At 31.9% G+C, this 24,704-nt stretch overlaps 3 protein-coding genes across 11 annotated transcripts; 1 reads left to right on the top strand and 2 right to left on the bottom strand.

Moving 5' to 3' along the window:
- The first annotated feature begins 475 nt into the window (after positions 1-475).
- Positions 476-4,103, top strand: LOC105804810 (26S proteasome regulatory subunit 4 homolog A). Its single transcript, XM_012637587.2, has 6 exons — positions 476-1,058; positions 1,732-1,977; positions 2,335-2,504; positions 2,574-2,790; positions 2,925-3,065; positions 3,851-4,103. Exons 1-6 carry the CDS (start codon positions 576-578, stop codon positions 3,932-3,934), a joined length of 1,341 nt encoding a protein of 446 aa, XP_012493041.1. The 5' UTR covers positions 476-575; the 3' UTR covers positions 3,935-4,103.
- A 2,929-nt stretch (positions 4,104-7,032) lies between these two features.
- Positions 7,033-12,420, bottom strand: LOC105761054 (transcription factor PIF1). 2 transcript variants are annotated; one of them, XM_052633376.1, is made up of 9 exons: positions 12,060-12,420; positions 11,848-11,950; positions 10,873-11,758; positions 9,179-9,277; positions 9,024-9,089; positions 8,859-8,924; positions 8,101-8,484; positions 7,705-7,783; positions 7,033-7,344 (listed from the first exon to the last, which is right to left on the bottom strand). In XM_052633376.1, the coding sequence occupies exons 2-9, from the start codon at positions 11,934-11,936 to the stop codon at positions 7,328-7,330; spliced, it is 1,686 nt and encodes a 561-aa protein (XP_052489336.1). In that variant the 5' UTR covers positions 11,937-11,950; positions 12,060-12,420; the 3' UTR covers positions 7,033-7,327. The 2 variants fall into 2 exon arrangements, with proteins under 2 accessions (XP_052489336.1, XP_052489335.1); XM_052633375.1 differs by having other exon boundaries at positions 11,848-11,946.
- Positions 12,421-18,542: 6,122 nt separating this feature from the next.
- On the bottom strand, positions 18,543-23,059 carry LOC105761100 (uncharacterized). 8 transcript variants are annotated; one of them, XM_052633148.1, is made up of 4 exons: positions 22,867-23,056; positions 22,220-22,486; positions 20,921-20,956; positions 18,560-18,738 (listed from the first exon to the last, which is right to left on the bottom strand). In XM_052633148.1, exons 1-3 carry the CDS (start codon positions 22,895-22,897, stop codon positions 20,922-20,924), a joined length of 333 nt encoding a protein of 110 aa, XP_052489108.1. In that variant the 5' UTR covers positions 22,898-23,056; the 3' UTR covers positions 18,560-18,738; position 20,921. The 8 variants fall into 8 exon arrangements, with proteins under 8 accessions (XP_052489106.1, XP_052489108.1, XP_052489105.1 ...); XM_012578794.2 differs by lacking the exon at positions 18,560-18,738 and adding an exon at positions 19,952-20,390; XM_012578810.2 differs by lacking the exon at positions 18,560-18,738 and adding an exon at positions 19,952-20,358.
- Between the last annotated feature and the right edge of the window lie 1,645 nt (positions 23,060-24,704).

Raw genomic sequence — 24,704 nt, 5'->3', positions numbered from 1 at the left:
AGCTAAGTATTGTTGCAGTCATAAGGGTGATTGGGAAGGGCAGAGACATCTGTGGCAAAATATTCCATATTCATATCTCCAATGCCTCAGACATTGAGTTTGTGTTGTGTAGCGACAAGCTCTATTAACTTATACCTCTATTAAACCCCCAAAAAAAAAAGTAGTAGATTTTTTCTCCATATAATATAATAAATGAGAAAAAATTGTATGAAACAGTGATTTCATATCATCCCTATCCCTTTCCAATGAGATAATGACAAATCAAAAGAAGGATAACATGAAATCACAGTTTCATACCATCTATTCTTTATAATAAATTTATTAAAAGATGAGAACTAAAAAGCCCAATTACAACCAAATTTGGGGTTTCCAATCAAAAGAAGGCCCAAAAGGGTTGAAGAATTAATCCTATAGATCCAAATTCAAAGCCCATTTTCCATTTTTCAATACAATAAAGGGAAAAAAATTAGAAGGTTGCTTGATCCCAAATCCATAGCACTATTTTTTTCAAAAGATCCCACAGCCATCTCATAATCTGAGCCGAGTGTCGGAGGCCTGAAAACGAACCCTAAACGATGGGTCAGGGAACACCGGGCGGTATGAATAGGCAAGGTTTCCCAGGGGACCGGAAACCCGATGGCTCTGATAAGAAGGATAAGAAATTTGAGCCAGCGGCGCCCCCAGCCAGGGTGGGGCGCAAGCAACGAAAACAGAAAGGACCTGAGGCCGCGGCTCGGCTTCCGACTGTAACGCCGCTGACGAAGTGTAAACTGCGGTTGCTAAAGCTGGAGCGGATCAAGGATTATTTACTGATGGAAGAAGAGTTTGTGGCTAACCAGGAAAGGCTCAAGCCTCAGGAAGAGAAAGCCGAGGAGGATCGATCTAAAGTCGATGATTTGAGAGGGTCGCCGATGAGTGTGGGTAACTTGGAGGAGCTAATCGATGAGAACCATGCGATTGTTTCATCGTCGGTTGGGCCTGAGTATTATGTGGGGATTTTATCTTTCGTTGATAAGGATCAGTTGGAGCCTGGATGTGCTATTTTGATGCACAATAAGGTAATTGAACTCTTAAGCTTTATGGGTTTTGCTTTAGTTTTAGGGTTTGTTTTTTAGATTCTTGAAATGAAATGATATAAGAACTTAAAGAGCAATGAATTTTTGGATTCGCATTTAGAATTGGTGCTAGAAAAATTATGAGATTAAGGGAATGCAGCTGTGTCATCTGATAGAACTGATGTTATTTCAAACTAGTGGTTGCTAAATTATCATACGTGAGAGAATTCTTGTGAAATTTGAATAAATAATTGTGTTTTGACCATGATTTCTTACTTTAGCTTAGATTGATGAACTTTGAAATATGAACTTTTAATCAAAGCTAAATTCATAAACAAGTTCGAGCCATTCTTTAGATCCAAGCTAGAGGTTATCTCAAATAAATGCGAGTGAGGCGTGGTACGAGATTTGAATAAGCAAGCCCTAGATGGGGTATTTGCTTATCAAGTTTGCTATTAAAGTTGACATCTTCAAGTCTTTGGGCATATTTCTACTCGTATCACACTTTTGCTAATCCAAAATGCTAGTATAAATCTTGAAAGGGCAAATAGGAAACTTCTTCCATTTAAAGGTTCTGTATCTATTCTTTCTTTGGATTGTGTGCATCTTCATTATGTTCCATCTCATTCTTTTGTTCTTCGAAAGAAATTTATGCTTGCTTATTGTATATTCCTAGGTTCTTTCTGTTGTTGGACTTCTGCAAGATGAAGTTGATCCCATGGTATCAGTGATGAAGGTTGAAAAGGCTCCATTGGAATCCTATGCTGATATAGGAGGTTTGGATTCTCAGATACAGGAGATTAAAGAGGCAGTTGAGCTTCCTCTGACTCACCCTGAATTATATGAGGACATTGGTATCAAACCTCCAAAAGGAGTTATCTTGTATGGAGAGCCTGGGACAGGCAAGACTTTGCTTGCAAAGGTGTGTATTCCTATATCTGCAGCAAGGCATTTTTCTTTCTATTCGCATGTCTATGATAATTAATGCTTTTGAATTTGATAACTGTCCTTTCCGACCCCTTTGCTTCAAATTGTTTGATTGGAAGACAAATCATGTCATGTCTGGACATCAGTGCAAGGTGTCAAGCATGATAAACTTCCAAAATTGGAGTAGAGGGATAGCGTGGATGAAATATGTGATTTTGCTTATAATATGCAATTGTTAATATTATTTGTCTTGGTCAGGGTTCCCTGTTTACACTAGTATCACATGGCTGTTCTGGTTGTTTCTGCTATATAAAATATAGCTAAGCTTGTTATGTCATTTATATTCTTTCAGGCAGTGGCTAATTCTACATCTGCAACCTTCTTGCGTGTTGTCGGAAGTGAATTAATTCAGAAGTACTTGGGAGATGGCCCCAAATTAGTTAGGGAACTCTTCAGAGTTGCTGATGATCTTTCCCCTTCAATTGTCTTCATTGATGAAATTGATGCAGTTGGTACTAAGAGGTAAGTTAGTGAAACAGTTATACCTTGAATTCATTATATTTTAAATATTTCTCATCAATACCTGTACAGGTACGATGCCCATTCTGGTGGTGAACGTGAAATTCAGAGGACCATGTTGGAGTTACTGAACCAGTTAGACGGCTTCGATTCAAGAGGAGATGTCAAAGTAATTCTTGCAACAAATAGGATTGAAAGTCTTGATCCAGCTTTGCTTCGCCCTGGTCGAATTGATAGGAAAATTGAATTTCCCCTACCTGACATCAAAACAAGAAGGCGCATTTTCCAGGTATGTGATTGTCTCATGATGTATTGAAACACTATTTCAGATATGTTTCTCTCTTCTCGTTTTCTTATAAAAAGTTTGGGTCTTTAAAGCTTGCTTCATTGTACTAACCCACTTTTCAAATGTTTGGACCACAGATACATACATCAAGGATGACTTTGGCTGATGATGTGAACTTGGAAGAATTTGTTATGACAAAAGATGAGTTCTCCGGAGCTGATATAAAGGCAATATGTACCGAGGCTGGCTTGCTTGCTTTAAGGGAGAGGCGCATGAAGGTGAGACTCATAAATTCCTAATAAAGAAAGTTCATGCTTCTCTTCTCTTATAATATATGTAGTTATATTTTGTAACATATAATTTCGATTCTACAAGATTTCATCCTGGACCCATAGGTAGTAGAATCAAAACCAGATTGATAGCTTTACATAAATATATACAAGTTTTATTGCATTAGATTATGTTCTGGGTCTATAGGTATTATAATTCTAAGTTTCCAAGCAGACTATTAGCAATTAGAATTGGCAATGTTTTGCAAATACCCGTAAATACGTGAATGCAAATCTGCTTTTGCTTTTAATTTAACGTAAGGTGGCTAATTTCTCGTTGTTAGTGAGAAAAGGATTTATTAGTGGTGTATTCTCACCATCTATTCCTAAGAAGTAGATGCTTGTTGCCCTTTATTTAGAATTAAACAACAGTTTAAATGAATAAACTGAAAACTGGTGTCAAAATTTGTTCTTCTGCAAGACAAAAAGAAACCTTAAGATACAGTATTGAAAATTTTGTTCTTTCTGCAAGTAGAATGCTTCATTTTCTTCAATTGTAGGGTATCTTCCTTGATAACCTACATATTTTGGGCCAATATGATGCCTACTACAGCTTATTTTTGTCTGTGTTAGTGTGTTGATGGTGTTAGAGGAGAATCTGTTATACCTCATTGTTTTCTGTAGTCATTTGTACTTGTTAGTGATATTATGCGTTAATGTGTGGCATAAATAGCATGTAGCCGATGATTCAAATTATTCATAGAAATTTTACTATATATCGAGTTGCATTACAGGTGACGCATGCGGACTTTAAGAAGGCCAAGGAAAAGGTGATGTTCAAAAAGAAAGAAGGCGTCCCAGAAGGACTTTATATGTAGTCTGGGTTTCAATTGTTGTACACAAAGATTTTTAATTTTTTGGCCCCCTATTTCTTCTGCCTCATTATGATTTACGAAGCCATCGACATGATTTCTTGCCTATTTTGAAGGTCTTCCAATGCTAAACTTTGCCCAATTTGCTATTGCGAAAAGAAATTTCCGTCTCAAACATTTATTTTATCAAAATTAGATTATCATCCACAAAAATTAAATATGTGGCACTTAAGGCCGTTTCTACTTGTTCCTATTTCCATTAAAATTTAAAAGAAATTGTATTGTTATGATCCATGGTTTGTCCTTGCATGAGCCCAAATTCTGGGAAGAGGCAAAGTTAGGATGTCTCATCCAATTAAAAGGGTCTCCTTTTTTTATCTTGATAAATTGTGGAATAAAAAAGTTCCATGTTATCAATTATTAATAATTATTAATCACAATTTTAATATTTTTGTTACTCTTGGTATTGGTATCAATGTAGGACTCAATATTGACCTTATTTCAGAAGCAGGTAATGGTCTTTTCCCCTCTCCTAGGCGGCATTAACAGGTTAGAGATAAGTAGTCTTAACTCTACAAGCTTAGGTAGAGTTTGTAATGGTGTACCCCAATGTCATTTCAAATGGAACATGGTGGTTCCTCACAATGGGTCTCAAGTGAATAAAGTGCATGACTATTCGAGCAATAAGATGCCATTTGTTAAAAGAGATTTGGCAAATATATTTTATTAATCTTTTAATTAATCAATCTTAAAGTTCCTCTTAGAATTATTTGTTTAGTTTAGTATAATCTTATAAAAACTAGATAAAAGGTTAAACAAACTAGACCGCCTATTCTTCATTCAACCTCTTTAAAATTAAAAATAATAAATCAACAATAATTAGAAAAGTGGTAAAAGAAATCCAAAAATATTTTTTTAAATTAAGAAAAATCATAGTTTAAAAAAATCAAATATAAAATGAACCAAAACATAACGAAGAAATTCAAAAATCTTTGTTAAAAATTTAAAAATAATCATATTTTTACCCATTCAAAACAATTTTAACAATGTATAATTATTGCCACCAATTCAACTACCATTTTTATTTAATCCAGATATGAAATGAGTAGAAGCAGAAGATAATCACAAATTATTTTCTCTCTTTTTTTTTTTGAATTTTGGTCATTTACTATCCTATTTGTTCATGTATTAGAATGAGGTGAATGTAAACATTTTGCTTTCATTTTATTTTCTATTTTTTAGTTTTTATAGGTTTGAGCAGTAAGAAGTCATTCTCTCTTATCATATCTTAAGTAAAACGTTGGTCAAAGTGCCGAATCCTAATCCCCTTCGTACCTCAACATCTGCTGTATCTGACTAACATATTGCACCTATAAGCCAGGCCATTTTGAGTTTCAATCACTGTCAAAACACTATTCTTTTCTTAATGTTGACAATGGTGTTTGGGAATAATAATGAGGGGGGGACACACCACCTACTCTTCTTACATTATTTTCAGCATATATGGTCGCCTCCCCATATACCCCTATTAAATCATGTCCCATTCCCTTGGTTGGTTAGTGGGCAAAATGCATGCTCTGCTTCTTTTTGGGTAAATTGCATTTAAGGTCATTAAATTATTAATAAATTTATATTTTGATCATTTAATTTTAAAAAATTACAAAATGATAATTGATCCATTCAAAAAATTTTATTCAAGTCAATAAACTATTTTCAAAAATTTTATTTAAATTATTAAACCGCTAAGTGTTATCCTTTAAAAATCGACTAGCAAGTTTCAAACAATAATCATGGTAGATTTGTACCCATCAACAAATAGAGAATTATATCTTAGATCCAAGTCAATTTGATAATCATTGCTTAAATTTTTGTTGACATATATGTAACATTCAAAGTTGTTTCATAAAAAAATTAAATTGTAGAAGAGAATGGAAGAAAAGTTTTCAATTAATGCAAACGGTGCAATCAGTAACTTAAATTAAAACTTTTGAATAGTTCAATAAATTATTTTGTAACATTTTAAAGTTTAGTGACCAAAATATATACTAATAATTTAAAGTTTACCTTTATTTTTAATTGGATAACACTGGTGCAAAGCGCTCAATAACATGTGCAGTTTAAAAGATTGAAAAGAGACCATTCCTCATCATATCTAACCACACCTTTCCAAGGTTCTCTGAATTGGGGCAATGCAGAAGGAAGGGCAATGCAAAAGGAACAATGACTCTTCCTTTCTTTCTGTCGTTGCACCTTTATAAGGTTTTTCAGACCATGACAACCCTGATGTTGCAAACCTAAACATAACATAAATCTGGTGTAACCAAGAGATGCCCTTTTGCTTTCTACATAGCAATGGATAAAACCTTATGTCGCGCGACGCTCTTTAGTGGCATCCGTCTAAAAAGAACAATACCTGATTTATGTGATATTTTACATCGATAAATATAAATATAAATATAAATATAAAATATAAATATAAATATTCTTTTTTTGAAAACTTTGCATCCTATTCCTTAGTAGTGCTCAGAAACTCAAAGCTATATACTTACTGGACCACAATTCCAGGAATAAGCTCATGGATGAAGACAAACTTTCTTTTTACCTTTTTTTGACCTGATCTGGATACCATTTTTCTCAATTCTTCAACTTGGGTTTACCACTCTTAATAGATTAGGACTGGGAGAAAGGGGGTGGAGGTGGGGTTGTAAAAGCAAATATCATCCCTCCAACAGCCTCCACACCCAGCTTAAGATGGCTACTTTTGGCCCCTATTCTATTCTCTAAAGATATGCTTGGTTTATTGAAAAAGTAAAAGGACGAAAACAGAAAATAAAAAAGAATGAAAATATAATATACTTAGTAGGAAATGAAATGTTTAAAAAAAATAAGAAAGATGATCATTTTACATCATAATACATAAAAATAAACTATACATTCTTCAAACTTTCATTTTTACTAGAAAGAAAAAAAATATATTTTTCTGTTATTTTTTATCATTTCACTAACCAAGTGAAGCCTAAATGCCTCTTTCAGATTCCAAACAAATAAAAAAACAAACTGCAGTATATATGTATAATGGAGGGGGACACAATGGCAAAAGAGAGTGAAACTAGAACGTATTGAACTATTTTTATGATGGCGCAATAATCACATGTTAGATGTGTTACATGTTATAAGAAATTAGCTAGTTGAAAGGGAAAAAAGAAGTTTCTCTTGAGAGAGGATGTTCTCTTACACTACAAAACTGTAGAAAGGTTTAAGTAAGAACCTTTCGGGAATGATCCTCGCTTGAATTGTCAACCTGCAATGCACAGATCTTTAATGTTGTGTGTTGTAGATTAAAAGGAATACACGAGCAACACTCGTCCAGAACTCGGATAGCCAGCCAATATTTTAATGCTATCGTGCCATATCACCTTCATGATATTACCCAAAGAAGTTAAATCAGAAATCATCCACGAGCAGACAGTAAAGTAACAATTTTTAATCTAGTGCTAATAAATATGTCTCGTTCCTCGTAGTACTGGCATGGATAGTCATTTTAAACTTGATTGCAATGTACAAGTGAAGTTCCATATAATTGGAAAAAACCATGTTATTCAATGTGAAAGCAGAGAATGTTGGTTGAGCAAAGGTTCTTTTCATGCCAAATGCTTAAAAGTCTGTAAATGCCATGCAAGATTCTAATCATAGGAAATTATTAGAGATGGTCATGGCATGTATTTTTCTTCTAATTTCCCATGCTATAATGTGAAACTGGAAAATAGTGGACCAACCTGATGGGTGATTTTCAAGATTCTCAGCTCCCTTACTGGTACTTGGTTTACTGGAACTCGGCTGGGCCGTTGCTTGACACTATAAAAGGTGAAATTGATAATCAATACTTTATATTCCTGAATAAATTGTATGCCAAAATGTGATTGAGTTGGTGTTAGAACAGTGTCCGAGGAAAACTTTATTGAGGAAAATAAACATGATAAAGTTAGAAATTAGATTTGTAAGTTTCTAAGCCAACCTTCTTTCAATATATTGTCAAGAGTGAATAAACTCAAGGCCAGAAATAGTTCAGAAAAGCTGTGAATATGGGTATTTTTCAAAATTTTCAAAAATGAAGTTATCATGCATTTTATTATAAGCATAAATACAAAAGGTTTGACATGATAAGACATTACCTGTGGAGGGTGCAATTGCATCTGGTGAAGACCCATATACTGCTGATAAGGATCAGCAAAACTTGGGATCCGTGGCTGGTTTGGGTTTTGCATGCCAAGTGGGTTCAACATAGCATCTGACTGATTGTTCGGTTGGATTCTTGATGGATCAGGAACTGGAACTTGTGGTGACATATGAAATGCTGGCACGGGAAACCTTGGATCCAAATGAGCTGAAGCAGCTGGTGTTGGTAAACCTGATCCAGCCATAACATTGTGAAATGGCATCATTGGCCGACTTAATCCCATATCCATGACCATGCCCATCCCAATTCCCATCCCCATTGTTGGCATGTAATGCTGAGGAAACATCATTGGGAGCATGCCACAACCCATGGACATCATCTGCAGAACATTAAAACCTAAAACTGTCAATAAATAATGCAAATTCACTTTCTTTTTTAGAACAACCCCAACTACATTTCTTAGTGTTAGATTATAAGGAAAAGAAAGAACACAAAAAGCTTGAAAATTCAAAATTTATCTCCTCATATACATCTAGTGACTAAAAACAATGTCCCCAAATAGAGATCTTGCCTCTTGACCTTGGCGGTGTTTCGTGAAATCTTATTATCTTTTTTTCACTACAATGGCAAAAGTCCCTGTGCTTAACAGCTACACAAACATTCATAATAAGGTGGGTAAAAGATTGTTGATTAAGGGCTCAGTGCTATTACATAATCTCATACATCTCTCATTAACCATAAGCAAAGACATACCTGAACCTGTAACTGAAGTGACTTTAGGTACTCGATTGCTTCATCCAACATTGAAGCTTTGTCTGACTGAGACTCAAAAATATGAATGAAAATTGTTAATAATCATAGAGAGAAAAATATCCAAATTGGGGAAATATCCTCAATAAAACCATACACATGACAAACCTTGTTGCAACGAGGAATAAGTTCTTGCAAAGCCCTCATCTTTTCATTTATCCTATCTCTGCGTCTCTGCACATGGATGAGATATCAGGCATCTAAAAGGATGCAATTATATAGAAGCAGAAGACCATGTACTATAATACCAATTAAATACTGACCCTCTCCGAGAGGTTATGAACCTCTGCAGCACGGGACCTTTTCGTAGATGAGGATCCACGAGATTGTTTCTTTGTTTCAGGGGATTCGAACTCAGCATCCTTTGGCAACAATTAAATTACCAGTGAGGATTATGATAAATTTTAACATAAAGAAAAGGGACTAAAACTTCTGAACTTGACTATCCTTATAAGTTCTTGAAAATCTTAGAGCATTGATCTTTAGCAAATTTCTTCAAGGGAAATATTAACTGATACAATGAAAGGAAAACACCAATATGATTCTTTAAGTAAAGACACACATGATAATGAATTTTCCTCCTTTTTCTGTCCAATTCAATAAAAGTAATACATTAAAGACAAACAAGTTCATAAAATAATAATTGAATAATACTGTTATGACACTTTGCTAGCAAAAAATATTAAATAATTTCTAACATGTGCTTGCAGTCACTGATTAACCGGATTATTCCTTAAATAATGTTTTATACATCCTAGTACCTAGGATTGCAAAAAGGCTGGTTATGTTTTTCAGAATTCCCATGCACTCAACGTAAGAAATTAGAGAAGCCAACATTAAGCTCAACGAGAACTGCTAAACAGTGGAGAATGTTTTAAGAAAATTAAAAAACAAATCCAAAACAAAGATTATTTAAAAGCTAACCGACAGCAACTGGGGTGTGATGAGGACGAGGAAACCAGTCCCGTAATAAACGCCTTACATCCAAAAAATTTCCTATTCTATATTCCACCCACCATTCTTTTATATCTAAAAATTCAAAAAAAAGAAAAAAATCTTTCAATTTCTTTTTTTTTTTAAAAGGAATCAACTGAACCAAGTGAAAAAAAAATTTGACATCTATCCCAAGTTTAATCTTAGAGAACCCCCAAAAAATAAAATAATAACCGGCTAAACCACTAACAAGAAAACAAGTGTTCAAGCCTATCACACATTCTTCAGATTAATATTTTAACGATTCAATAGTTGATTTTATCAATATAATTATCTGTCATGTATATACAATTTTGAACTGACTTGATATCTCTATTATATTGATCTAAAATATTATATATATTAATATTTATTGATCAGTTAAAATTCTTTTACATAAAACGTTAGAAAATTTTAATTTACTTCAAATATAAAATGTAAGTGTATCCTCCTCATTTGGGATTAGTATTTATGATTATATACCAATACAATACACTCTCAAGGAAAGAAATGAGTTCGAATTCTATAGAAGACATTATCGAGAGGACAATTACAAACCCGAACATGGAACATAATACAAACACAAAAAAAATATTTATAATGATACTAAAGTTGTAGTATATATGTAATTTAAAAGTTTAAATAAACAAAAACATGCGGCTAAATTTTCAATTCACATCAATTTCAAATTCAATGTTACCCACTTACGAAAAAATTCAAAAAAGAAAAATCTAAAAGAAAATTCCCACCCACTTGACACTGCTGACCTCCTCCCTCCTCCAATAATAAAATTCGTGTCAAGTGTCAACTTCCCCAATTATTCAAACACGTGGCATCTTTTAACTTGATGTTTCTGACACGTGTACAATCCCGAAATTATACGCCCAGGTGCCAAAGGGGTGCTCACGTTAAACGATGTCAACCCCGCCCCGGCGCACGTTAGTCGAGACCCAGAGAGAAAAAAAATTAATTCCAATGAACTAACCTCGCTGTGACACTCGGCGTCGTCCGGTTCTCTTCCTTTACGCTTCCGGTCCTCAGCTGGGCCCGTTTTTTGAGCCGTCGGTTCGGCGCTGGCACTGGCACTGGAGCCGCCAGGTGATGATGTAACCGTGGCTTCGCACGTGGCTATATTGTCTTTGCTGGCACCCACGCTGACACCAGCTGATTGCGTGTAGGCAACTGCGGCAAAGCTCATGTTGGCGCAGGCATCGTTGTTGTCCTCGCCAGATGCTGCCTCGGTGTTCCACGGCATGGCTTGAGAGGCTCCCGATTCGGGAGCAGCCGCCGGAGTATCGCTGGAATCAACGACCGTCACTTCCCTCGCTACACTCTTTGAATTCGACGGTCCAGGTTGCTCCTCCCTCGCTGCCGTTTTATGCTTGGACAAGCTACCGAAGTTCTGGATCCTAGTAGACTCCAACTCATTCCTCCTCGCCGGCGGTATCGGGGGCCTAGAAGCAGGCACAATAGCCGAAGCCGAAACTTGAGGAACTCTTCCGAGTGGAGGCGGAGGAGGAGCGGAAGTTGTGGCAGTGGAGGTAACGCAAGGGGCAACAGCAGTGGAGGAGGAAGGATAGAGGAGATCAGCACAGAAATCGTGGTCGAAGTTGGCGTCGCTGAGAGGATTGTGAAGCCACGAAGCCATTTCATCTTCTTGCATGAACAGATGATCGGTAACGGATTGCTGTTGCTGTTGCTGTTGTTGTTGCTGCTGCTGATGGTGAGATGATGATCGGATCTCTCTGAGAGCTGATTGGCCGGCGTCGAGGTATTTGAACGGCGATGGTTTCTTGAAAGATCTTTGGTTTTGACTCTGCATAACAACTTGACCATTTTGCCACAACAGCTCCATGATTCCATCCTCTGGCCTATTTCATCAGTTCAAATCAAAACACATTTTCAATCTAAGAATTAGAAAAAAAAAAAAAGAGCAAGCAGCAGCAAGTCAGCAGCTTACATGGAAGGTTTTTTAGCGCGATTTAATATAGAAGATGAAGGGATTGAATAATCGTCTTCCATTTCGAAATCGGGAACGCAGTGATTCATCCTCTACTATCTTTCTTAACATAAAACAAAATCAATTAACACAATCAGATTAGAGCAAAGAGAAACAAAAAATTTTCTAGGGTAAGTGCAAAAAAGAAGAAAGGAAAAAAAAAACACACACACCGCCTAATTGAATGATTCAAGCTGTTAAGATCAAGGAACTGTTTCTTCTTCTTCTTTGAAAAATCCAAAAGAAATACATAAAAGGAGTGTTATTTTTGTTGATGTTTGAGCGGGACCTGTCTTTGCTGCAGATGATGAAATTGACTACCATAAACCCCTAACGACAAAGGAGAATATAATTGAAAATCAAAATCCATGTGAAGGAACAAAAGCTCTTTTCTACTACTACCTCTCTTCTCAGCGTTAAGAAAGGAGAAAAAAATTTTCTTCCCTTTTTTTTCTTTTCGGGAAGAATTTGTACTTGTTCTCCTTTTGGGTTAAATGTCTTTTGCAGCCACTCAAAGATAAGGCTTTCTCTCTCCGAATAATATGAAGCAAAAGACGATGGATTTTTTTTTTAACAGTCTAAATTATAGTTTATAATTATTATATATTTATTATATTACAAATTTGATATTATAATAATATCTTATTTATTTATTAAATTTTAATACTGAAAATTTTATTAAAGCTGAAATTATACCAACATTAATTATAATTCAAGATATCTACCGGAACGAACCCAATAACTAATATTTTGCATTCTGTAGGCCCATTAAAGAAATAGATGTTGACCGTATTTAAGTTATATGCACCATAAATTAATTACATATTAGGGTAAATTAGTAAAATAGTTATTTTTGTTTATCTCAGATTACATTTTAATTACTTACATTTGAAATGTTACGTTTTAGTCACTTACGTTATCATGATGTAACATTTCAGTCATTGAGCTGTTAATTACAGTTAACAGTATAACGTGGCACGTTAAATCATCATTTCAAACAAAAATTTTAGAATAAATTATACAATTGGTCCCTATATTTTTTTTCGTTTTGAGCAATTTAAATTTTTTTCTTTTATGTTGTTTTAACTTTTCTTTTTTTTTTTTTTCATTCCTTCTGCTTCTTCTTTTGGTTTCCTCCTTATCCATCTCTTTTAATATTGTTTTTTTTCATGTTTTCCATTTGTTAAAACTAAAAGGGAAGAAGAAAAGAAAAATAAAGTAATAAAAAGAAAAAATAAATTGTTCAAAAAATAAAAGTATAGGGACTAATTTTTAACAAATGGAAAACATAGAAAAACTACGTTAAAAGAGATGGAGAAGGGAGGAAAACAAGGGAGAAGTAGAAGAGAATGGAAAATAAAGAAAAAAAAGTTAAAAGAACATAAAAGAAAAAATTAAATTGCTCTAAACGAAAAAATAGAGACCAATTGTATAATTTAACCTAAAATTTTTGTTTGAAATAATGATTTAACATGCCAAGTCAATTTACACTTACACGTTAATGATGATTAACAACTCAATAACTAAAATGTTACTACACATTAACGTAAGTGACTAAAACATAACATTTCAAACATAAATGACTAAAATGTAATACGAGGGAAACAAAAGTAACTATTTTGATAGTTTACCCTTACATATTATCACTTTATTAATAAGCAAAATAAATAGTCAGATGCCAATAAACTCTTAGCCTGACGATAAGAGTATTATGTTGTAGGTATGAGAGCTTGACTTAAATCCCAAACAACCCTATTCCCCCATATTCTTAAATACTTCAGTATTAAAAGATAAAAGGTAAAATCCATAATTATCTAAAATAATATAAGGGATAAAAAGGTAATGGTAAAAGTTCATTAATTTTGTGTCAATACATTGAAAGGGAAAATAAAAGAAAATTATAAAAGGAAAATTAAGATGAATTTTAATTATGTTTAATTAATTTTTAAAAAAATTATTGATGTAGTATTTTAATAGTAAAAGAGTTTATATATTTTAATTATATTTAACAATTTGAATATATTATTTTTATTGACATATGAGAAGGAAAATAGAACAATTAGATTTGAATAAAGTTATTAATATTTATTTTTATGTTTATAATCAAATTAATTATTAATATCACATGTGTTTTATGTAATTTTATGTGTATTTTTAATTTATCAAATACTATATTTAAAATTTAAGTAGTTTAAATCATAGTCAATGTGTAATTTAATATGTATGTAAATTACAATTTCATTTTTTTAAACATTCAATTTGTAATAATAAAAATATATTATTATTCTAATGTCAATTTAATAATATATTGAATAATAAAAAATATTTTTATCAATTTTAAAAAATCAAACTCATATTTTATTTTATAGATATATATTTAAATAAATAATATGTATTAATTATTAAATAATAATTTGAGTCAACACCCTAATAAGGAGGCTCCTCCACACTTCGCCAAGGAGTTACCGGCCTTGAAATGGTGTCACGTCTTATCATATTGTCAATCTAATAAAAAGACTTACACTATTTACATGGGTGATGATAGGCTGAGTAGAGCCCGAGCTTAAGAAATAAACTTAAAATTTTTTGCATTGGCCCAACCTAACCCATGATCAGGTCTAGACATATGACAAAATTTTTTAACTCTGCTTATAAAATTAAAATATATTTATTGTCAGTATACTAAATTCTAACCCATACTATATTAAATTATATAAATATATATTTTTAAACCCAATAATACTATGTTTTACTTTTAATATAAAATTTAATATTTTTACACATTATTATATAAAATATTTAATAAAGGTCCTTTAAAACTTAAAAAGGAAATAAATGACTTTTAACATAATTAGAATTCTTATTCATATTCTATTAAAAAAATGGGTAAACTATACCCATGGTCACTTTTGTTTACCTTAGGTTACATTTCAGTCACTTACGTTTGAAATGTTACATTTTAGTCATTTACGTTATCGTGTTGTAACATTTTAGTCACTGAGCCGTTAATTGTCGTTAATGGTGTAATGGTAAGTTGACGTGGCACGTTAAATAATCATTTCAAACAAAAACTTTAGGTTAAATTATACAATTGGTCCCCATAATTTTTCATTTTGAGCAATTTAATTCTTTTATGTTCTTTTAACTTTCTTTCTATTTTTTTTTTCTTTTTTTTCATTCTCTTTTAACTTTATGTTCTTTCTATGGTGTTTAATAAGTCATCACTTTTAGAAGTTTTTGTTTGTTAACAAAAATAATTTAAAATTTATCAAAATAAACTAAAATTTAAAAGTTGAATTCATATATACTATATATTAATTCTTTCATTAAATTGGCTTCACGAGTCAATCGGCGCCAATTGAAATGGAAAATTATTTAAGAAAACTATTATTTTACAAAGAAACTTGTATTATTATTGAGTTTTAAACCCCACCTCAATTTGAAAATTATTAAAAATATTATTTTTACAAAGAAAATTATATTACTATCTCGGCGTTTTAACTCTTTTTTTATATTTTATATAAAATCAATAAAAATTCACTAGTAATAATACTTGAACTTAAGTCATTACAACATTTTATCTCTCAATATTATCATTTCAACTAAAGTTTCATTTAGTTTTTATATAAACTTTTAATATATGTTTGAAACTAATTAGTAATAAATTTAAAATATAAAAATTTAGAATAAAGCTTTGGTTGTAAATCAAATCCCACCATAGTCATATATATATATATATATATTATTTTATAAATTCAAAAGACTAAAGTACATTCGAATAATATAATCTATTTTAAATATAAAAAGCATTTTAATAATTTTCTAATTAAATTGGTGCCTAGTTAACTCGTAACATAAATTCAATCGGGGTTTAATCATATAAATATTATATATTTTTCAGTCACATCATATTTGTGCATAATAAATATATATAAAATTATGAGATCAATAATATTATATTTGTGTATAATAATATATATAAAACAATAAATTAAGAAATAAAGAAAAATAATATCCTTGTCAAAAGCTCATTCATATATATGAAAAAAGAAAAACAATTGTTGTACAATTTAAAAAAAAAAAGTAATTAAGCTCTTGCTTTTTTCTTTACACTCAATTGGGTACTTGAACTTTCAAAATGCATAAAAAAAACACTCTCAAACTTTTTCAAAAAAAAAAAATTAAGTCCCTGCATTTTTTTCCACCCAATTGGATACTTAAATTGTCAAAGTGTACAAAAAAAAGACCCTCAAAAATTTTTTAAAAAAGCAATTAAGCCCCTACAATTTTTTTAGCACTCAATTGCCAAAATGAATTAAAAAGACCATTTAACAGTTGACCATTAAAGTTAACTGCCCCTAATTTTTTCCAGTTAAACCTATCCCGTGTTACAACCATTGCATCACATGTGACAAAAAATTATAAATAAAAATTAATAAAAATATTAAATTTTAATAAAAATATAAAATATTTAAAATTTACTAAAAATAGAAAAATATAAGAATCATAAAATAATTAAAAATTTGTAAAATGGTATAAAATACATAAAAAAATCATAACAATATGAATTATGATGATGTATGTGTATTTATTCTGTAGGGCAGATATTTTCACTTGTTTTTTTTTTTTTTTTGATATATATATATATATATAAAAGAGTCCAATGGGTCTGAATGAATGGATGAGAGTGGTTGAAAATGAGGGCAGTTGGGATGGATTAGTGAATGAATAGATAAAGATATCTTCCTCATATGCACTGTCCCTTCACTTTCAGGCACATCATATGACCTTCATTTATTTATTATTTTTAGATTTATTTTCTCATTTCCTTCTTTAAATATTTATATTATATTATTCCATTTCTTCAACAATAAATAAATATCATTATATTCATATTTGTATATAAAATAATTAAAAATGTATTTTTTATAAATATATATTTTTAATTGAAGGACTCACTTAGTAAAACTACACTTTAAGAATTTTTCAGTAACTATGTTTTTTTTAATTTGGTCCTTATATATATTATTTTAGGGTTAGCATTTGATACATTAGTAGTGTATTCTTTTTATTCTACAAACAGTTTTGTACCTTATAAGACACTTGTCAACCCTTAATATTATTTATAGAATTTAAAAATTTTCTTGATAGCATACCAAATAATATTTCATTATTTTAATCATATAAAGTTTCGAATAAATTCAATTCAATCGATACGGTAAAAGATACATAATCGATATCTTAACATATAAAACCATTGATGAATGTGCCAAGAGGCGTTGAATACACTTGATCAGAACACAGTCTAGATTCTTCATTAGGATGTATCAAATTTACAAAACATTAAGAAAAAAAAAAAGGAATGTATCAAAGACAATAGGATCTGTTAACTATAAATGCCTATGTGCATCAACAACAATGATTGGTGCATTTAACTGTCTCCACTTGTGTGTTGATTAAATTTGGTAATTTTTTATATTTATTAAACTTATGGTACTTGAAAAAATTTATGAAAAAATTAGTATAAATTTTTTATTTTAGAAATTTAATCATTCTACATTTTAAAATTTATAATCTAAGTTAATAACAACGTCATTTTTACATACATTGCTATTAGATGAATATTTTAAAAATTCCAAAATGTTACACCAATAAATTAAAAAATTTAACCATTAAACTTGAATTTTAAAATCTAAAAAGTAAATAGATTAAACTCCTAAAAATAAAAGTATAAGGACTAGATTTTAAATTTGTAAAAATATAAGGACCTATTATGTATTTTAACCATAATTAAATGATGCTTTGGTGTAATGGAAAGTTAAAAAGTTTGTTATGCATGTGTTCCAACTTCCAAGTTTAAACTTTATCATAACCTTTCGGGAAAAAAAACCTTATTATAATATGATTTTATTTAAAACATGAAAAAAACACTCACATTAATATTTACTACATATATTAAAAAATGATATTTTATTATTATTTTAATTATGTTGGTGTCCAATTGACTTGTAATACTAATTCTGTAAAAGACTTCGTTTAATCGTGTATATCATCAAGTCTAGCATATATTAAATATATATATAGTATTTTTTGAATTTAATTATGTAAAACATTTATTCTCTTTTTCGTTTAATTTTGTGATTTTTGTAATGAGAAAGAAGAGATTGGGTGGGTTTGGATAGACAGTAGAGTGCGATGCGGTGCGTTTAACTTACTTTTTGTCTCACGGTGCAGTATTGTTACAGTATCTAATCTCACTGTCACCGCTGTTTTTAGACTAACCGCAAACAAACACACTACTCATCCATACCCACCCTTAATTTATAAGGTTTTTAATTAAAAAAATCATGCATTAACCATCAAATAATTGGAGCTATTAGCATGGGCAACCATGCAATTTGTTACATGGGCAATCTTGGCGCTATTTGTTTGTCATATAATGGATACAGTGCCAAGCTGTAGATGGACTGTATGTCAAATATCAAAGACATAACCATATTAGACAAAAGAATAAAGTAAATAAAACACGATATGACATGAATATACTAATGTTTCAAATCCATATAGTATGATTTGTTAATGAATTATGGCATGATAGACTATAAGAGCACAATACGGGGAGTTGATAATGAATTTTCCATATGCAAAATCAAGTAATTACAGCTTAGATGACACAAGAAACTATTAAAACCCAGAGCAAAATAAGAAGAGCATTGTGTTTCAGACATAGGGCACTACCAAAATTACCAGACACATATAACATGTTGAAACAGTGTCAGCAAGAGCATGATGGGGGAACTGTTGTAAACCATACCTTATTTGTCGAACTCTCCCATATAACACCTCCATCCTCTGCAATTTTAAGGGGCAAAACATACATTAGCAATAATCTTTACCTTACCTCAATCTGCAAAAATGCATGCTTGTGCAGATCATGAATCCCTCTCTATGGTTCATATTCCCTATGGTATAAGTCTATAAGGTGTGAGGCAGCCTGAACGCCTTCCCCTTTTTCTCAAGGCCTTTTAAGCTCATGTTTGGGCTCCCTATTTTCTCAAGATCCACTTGCCTACCATATCATTGAGCAAAGAGAGTTCCATATTAGCCTCAGCCCTTGGAGACTGCTTGTGCTTGCCATCACATTTTTTTTTCGAGACTTTTGTTTTTTTTGGTAAGTTACAAATTGGGGGGAGGGGGATGTTATTGCTAGGACTTGAACCCTGGACCTGAATGCCAACACAGAGCTATAAAAATTTAAAAATTATATTGTGTTATTACTTGTAGTATACTTGTTGGGGATAGTGTTGGCTTCCATTTAACATCAAAATTTAATTTGTGTTGACATAAGAATGAGAAAGTGGTTAAGATGGTAAATTCACCCTATTTAGGATAAAGTCGTGTGTATGGTGATTGGAGATATATATAGAGAGAGAGAGGAGAGAATCTGAGTTTGATGAGAGAAGAATGGTATATCCCCACTTCTCGAATAACTAACCTTATATATAAAGTATCATTTGTTTTGAGGTGCCATGTGGCAATTTGATATTAGTAAGTCAAAAGTAAAAAATCAGTAACCAAATACTTCCAAGCGTGGTAGGTTGGTGCTATGATGATTTCTAATCCCGCTGCATCTTAGATGGTTCAACCTAATTCTATAATACAATTAATTAATGAGTGGGCTCATCTCTTAGGCAAGTAGTTAGTTGAGAAGGGTCATTGTGAGGAGTTGCCTAAGCTATGATTGCTCGGAGGGTCTAGGAATAACAATGTGATTATAACAATGTGATTATAAGATATTGAAATATCTCATACCAAAAAAGAGAAGAAAATCTTTTTTTCTCACTTTTATATTTGAGAATATCTTTTGAAAATTCTTTTGAAAATTATTAACAATTTTTATCGGATTGAATAAACTAATAAAGGAAATTCGATGCTTGGCCTTTCATTTGATGGCATTTCATGCCTAAAACATAAAAAAAAAAAAAAATCCAAGTTGAATAAAGATTTATTTGCAGTTATGTATATATATAGAAGTAAACATAAACATAGGGTAAATGAAGATATATTTGGGGTAAAATGGAAGACTTTAATAAAAGAGTGCAATCTTATTCATGGCATTACCAGTACATTACCAAAGGACCAGACTCGACAAACAACCTAAAGCCTATTAAAAAACATCATTATTGTTCAGAGCTAATAACAAACAAAGAGAAAGAAACATCAAAGCTGGAAGCCAACAACAACTACAACAGGAAAGTCCTCAATTTTGTGTCCCAAAATGGGTCTTCACTCACTGTCCATCGAGTTCCCTCAGGATGGGAACCAGATGCTTAGGATCCAAAGGTTTCTCAATGAACACATCAACACCAGCTGCCAGAAATGCCTGCCTTTCACTTTCTCCTGAGCAAGCTGTGACCGCCAACATCTTACAATGCACCCCCATTTCACGACATGTGACATTCAGCTCCTATACTTTTTTTATTTAAAAATATTGGTTTCTCCATCTAATTTTGACGATAAAGTTAACGGTGTCGAAGGTAAAATAACTTTATTAACTCTTAATTACAAGAGCAAAAACCCAATGTAAAACAAGACCAACTTAATTACATAAACTACAAAAAATTTAAGAACTACTTTGCTCAAATTGTTCACCAATGGAGAAAAAAAGAGAATCTATGCCTATGCCTTGAAGAGGCAATGTTGTTGCTTAAACAACTTGAAAACTGAATTGATGTGAAAACAAAAGGCTGCAAACTCAAGTTTATATAGTGAGTGAAGGGTTAACAAATTTGGATTTACCTTCCATGTTCAGTGAACTAATTTGCAGATTGAGACAAAAAACAATTAGATGTAAAGGTATTGGACTCTCAAGAAAGTGTTTACTGTTGAGATATGTTAAAGTATTGTGTAATCTAGAACCAGATTTTCTCTTCTCTTTGTCATTAATTGGATTTAGCTATCAGTATATGTATATATTTATTATATTGAAACAGTGTCAGCAAGAGAATGATGGGGAAACTCTTGTAAACCATACCTTATTTGTCCAACTCCCATATAACACCTCCATCCTCTGCAATTTTAAAGGGCAAAACATACATTAGCAATAATCTTTACCTTATCTCAATCTGCAAAAATGTATGCTTGTGCAGATCATGAGTCACCCCCTTAAACTTACTTCCACAAAATACAAAATCCCTCTCACCGTTTTCGAGAAAAAGGAGTTATTTCAAGGAAGGAAATCCCTCTTATGGTTCATATTCCCCATGGTATAAGCCTATAAGGTGTGAGGCAGCCTGAACACCTTCCCCTTTTTCTCAAGTCCTTTTAAGCTCATGTTTGGGCTCCCTATTTTCTCAAGATACACTTGCCTACCACATCATTGAACAAAGAGAGTTCCATATTGGCCTCAGCCCTTGGAGACTGCTCGCCATTACATTTTTTTTCTCAGTGAGACTTTTGTGCTTTTTGCGGTAAGTTACAAATTGGGGGGAGGGGGATGTTATTGCTAGGACTTGAACCCTGGGCCCTGAATGCCAACATAGAGCTCTTAACAACTAGCTTCTTAAGGTTATTGGCCAGTGAGACTAATACTTTCAGGCTAATCGTCACTCTCCATAAAAAGTGGGATAAATAAGGTTGACTTAATCTCAATGAGGAGGATGCAGTAAAATCCCTTGACCCACTCAATCTAATCTCCTCGATTAGTGTCTTGAGATCTTCTGAATTATTTGAACTCTAAGGGTGTGCTTGGTTGGGTGGAAAAGTGGCAAGAAAATAGGAAAGATGATCATTTTCCATCCTAATGGATAAAAATCAATCCTTACAAATTGGAGTAATGAGAGAAAAGAAAATGAGATGTGTATGTTAGTTCAAAATTATACAATTTTCAAATGACTTATTTTCTTTCCTTTCATTTTTCAACCCTACCAAGCAATGGATGAAAATGAAATACTTTTTCTTTCCATTGGTCTTTCCTACCAAGCACACACCTGTGGAAAGAAAATTTATATTTTTTATCTTTCTATGTAGCCCTTCAATTTTCCATCTTTCCACTCTACCAAGCAAAAGCCTAAATCGTCTAGTTTTCTTAATGCAAGTAAAAGACCTAATTTGCTGCATCTAAATCAGTCTAAAACAGATTACAATGTCAATATCGCCAACCAAACAAAACATAATCAACCAAGTTGTTGCTTGTTCTGTTGCAACAAGACATACACCAACACTTTCCTTGCACTGAGTAATAGATTGTTCACCTCACTTGTTCTAAATGAAAGAAGGAACACACATAGACACATAGACACATAGAATATATGTTGTGTGTATGTATATATACCTTTAATCTTGTTGTTTATCCAGACTTCCAGCAGCATCCCAGCACCGATTCCACCAGCAATGCAGGCTCCATAGAAGGCAATAGCGGAAGGCGTGGACATTCGAGGAAGGAAATAACAGTCCGGAATTTGTCTAATCTTCTTAGGAAGTCGTTTCTTTATAACAGGTTTATTACTGGCACTGGGGTCCTTCTGCAACTCACTACCAATTGCTTTCCAATCAACCCCTTTCAATGGGTCTTTAGCTTCCTCACTTCCCATTAAAGACTCTATTATAAGCTCTCATCTCAGTTCTTTTGAATCACAAATAATACAATCCTAGATGAAAAAGAAAAAGCAAGAAATCGCTACAGCAACATACAGTACACTTGGGACATTTTAAATTGAACTGAATTACTTAATCTTGTGAATCTTTTGTCGAAATAAGTAAGCTAATAGCCCAAGAGCTATGAATTTTGAAATGTGAACCAGAAAAGAAGAAGCAACAATCTAATAGCTTACTAGTAGATCAAAAACATCTAAACATGGTGTTCCTAACCGGAATTTGCAGATACACGCGACCCAAATGTGAAGCTTCTAAGATTTTTAAATTAGAGCAAATTTAATGAGGAGATGAAGAAAGGGATTCAAAAAGAACCGGTGAAATTACCTTTACAAAAAGGATCGAAAGGAGCAGACATGGCTGCCTTGGCAATGTGAGAGAAAGATTCCAAAGATTGAAACTTGAAAGGGAATTGCAGACGAAGCTAGGATTGGACACTTTTTTTTTTACAAATTTGTTTGATCATACTTCGGATTTTCAAATGTACATTGAATTCTGATTAGTGAAATTGATAAAATGGTATGAGATAATTACAAACCATTACACTCATTTTAAATTAGTCTCAAACTTTAAATCATTATTAAAACCATATTTAATAATTAAATGATATGTCAAATTTTATATGACATAATTTAAAATTTAAATTAAAAAAATAAAATATTGCCACATAACTTAAAAATGAACGATAGGTTGATATTTATGTTTGATAAAAAATAAGCGATAGGTTGATATTTATGGTTGATAATATCGATAGGTTGATAAAATGAACAATAAAATATCAATAATATTGATAGGTTGATAAAATTTATATTAAAAAATAAAATGTTATCACATAACGGTTTGATATGAAGAAACTAATTGACATAATATCGATAGGTTGAAAATGTAATTAAAATGTTTTAAAATTTATGGACTAATTTAAAATAAAGATCATAGATTGAGGATGTCTAATGCAATTATTTTTAAAAATAATCACAGTTAAATAATAGAGAAGAATAAGAAAAAACTCAAGATAAAAGGAATTTATGGGATTGAATATTTATTTATATTTAAGAAATCATTTTTCAAAAGAAAAATGTTTAAGAAATCATAATGCGAAATTCATTTAAAATCCCTAATCTTTTGTTTTTGGATTTAATCATAATGTAAAATTTTAGAAAATATATTGTGCTATTACTTGTAATATACTTATTGAGGATAGTGTTTGCTTCTATTTAATATCAAAATTTAATTTGTGCTCAGCTAAGAATGTGAAAGTGGTTAAGGTAGTAAATTCACCCTATTTAGGATAGAGTCATGTGTATGGTGATTGGAGATATAAAGAGAGAGAGAGAAGAGAGAATCTAAGTTTGGTGAGAGAAGAAAGTTGTATCCCCACTTCTCGAGTTGCTAACATTATATATAAAGCATCTTTTGTTTAGAGGTGCCATGTGGCAATTTGATATTAGTGAACCAAAAGTAAAAAATCAGTAACCAAACACTTCCAAGCATGGTAGGTTGGTGCTATGATGACTCGTAATCCCGTCTGCATCTTAGATGGTTCAACCTAATTCTGTAATACAACTAATGAGTGGACTCATCTCTTAGGCAAGTAGCTAGTTGAGAAGAGCCATTGTGAGGGGTTGCTTAGGTTGTTGTTGCTCAGAGGGTCTTAGCAAGGCATAACAATGTGATTATGAGATATTGAAAGTTCTCATACCAAAAAAGAGAAGAAAATCTATTTTTTCTCACTTTTATATTTGAGAATAATCTTTTGAAAATTCTTTTTAAAATTATTAACAATTTTTATCGGATTGAATCAACTAATATAGGAAATTCGATGCTTGGCCTTTCATTTGATGGCATTTCATGCTTAAATCATAAAAGAATCTGAGTTGAATTAAGATTTATTTGCAGTTATGTATATATATATATATACAAGTAAACATAAAACATGGGGTAAATGAGGAGATATTTAGGGTAAAATGAAAGGCTTTAATAAAAGACAATCTTATTCATGGCATTACTAGTACATTACCAAAGGACCAGACTCGACAAACAACTTAAAGCCTATTAATAAACACCATTATTGTTCAAAGCTAATAACATGAAAAACAACGAGAAAGAAACATTAAAGCTGGAAGCCAACAACAACTACAACAAGAAACTCCTCAATTTTGTGTTCT

The sequence above is a fragment of the Gossypium raimondii genome, chromosome 7 (assembly GCF_025698545.1).
Source record: "Gossypium raimondii isolate GPD5lz chromosome 7, ASM2569854v1, whole genome shotgun sequence".
Lineage (NCBI taxonomy): Eukaryota > Viridiplantae > Streptophyta > Magnoliopsida > Malvales > Malvaceae > Gossypium > Gossypium raimondii.
This window is presented reverse-complemented; position numbering and strand designations above follow the sequence as displayed.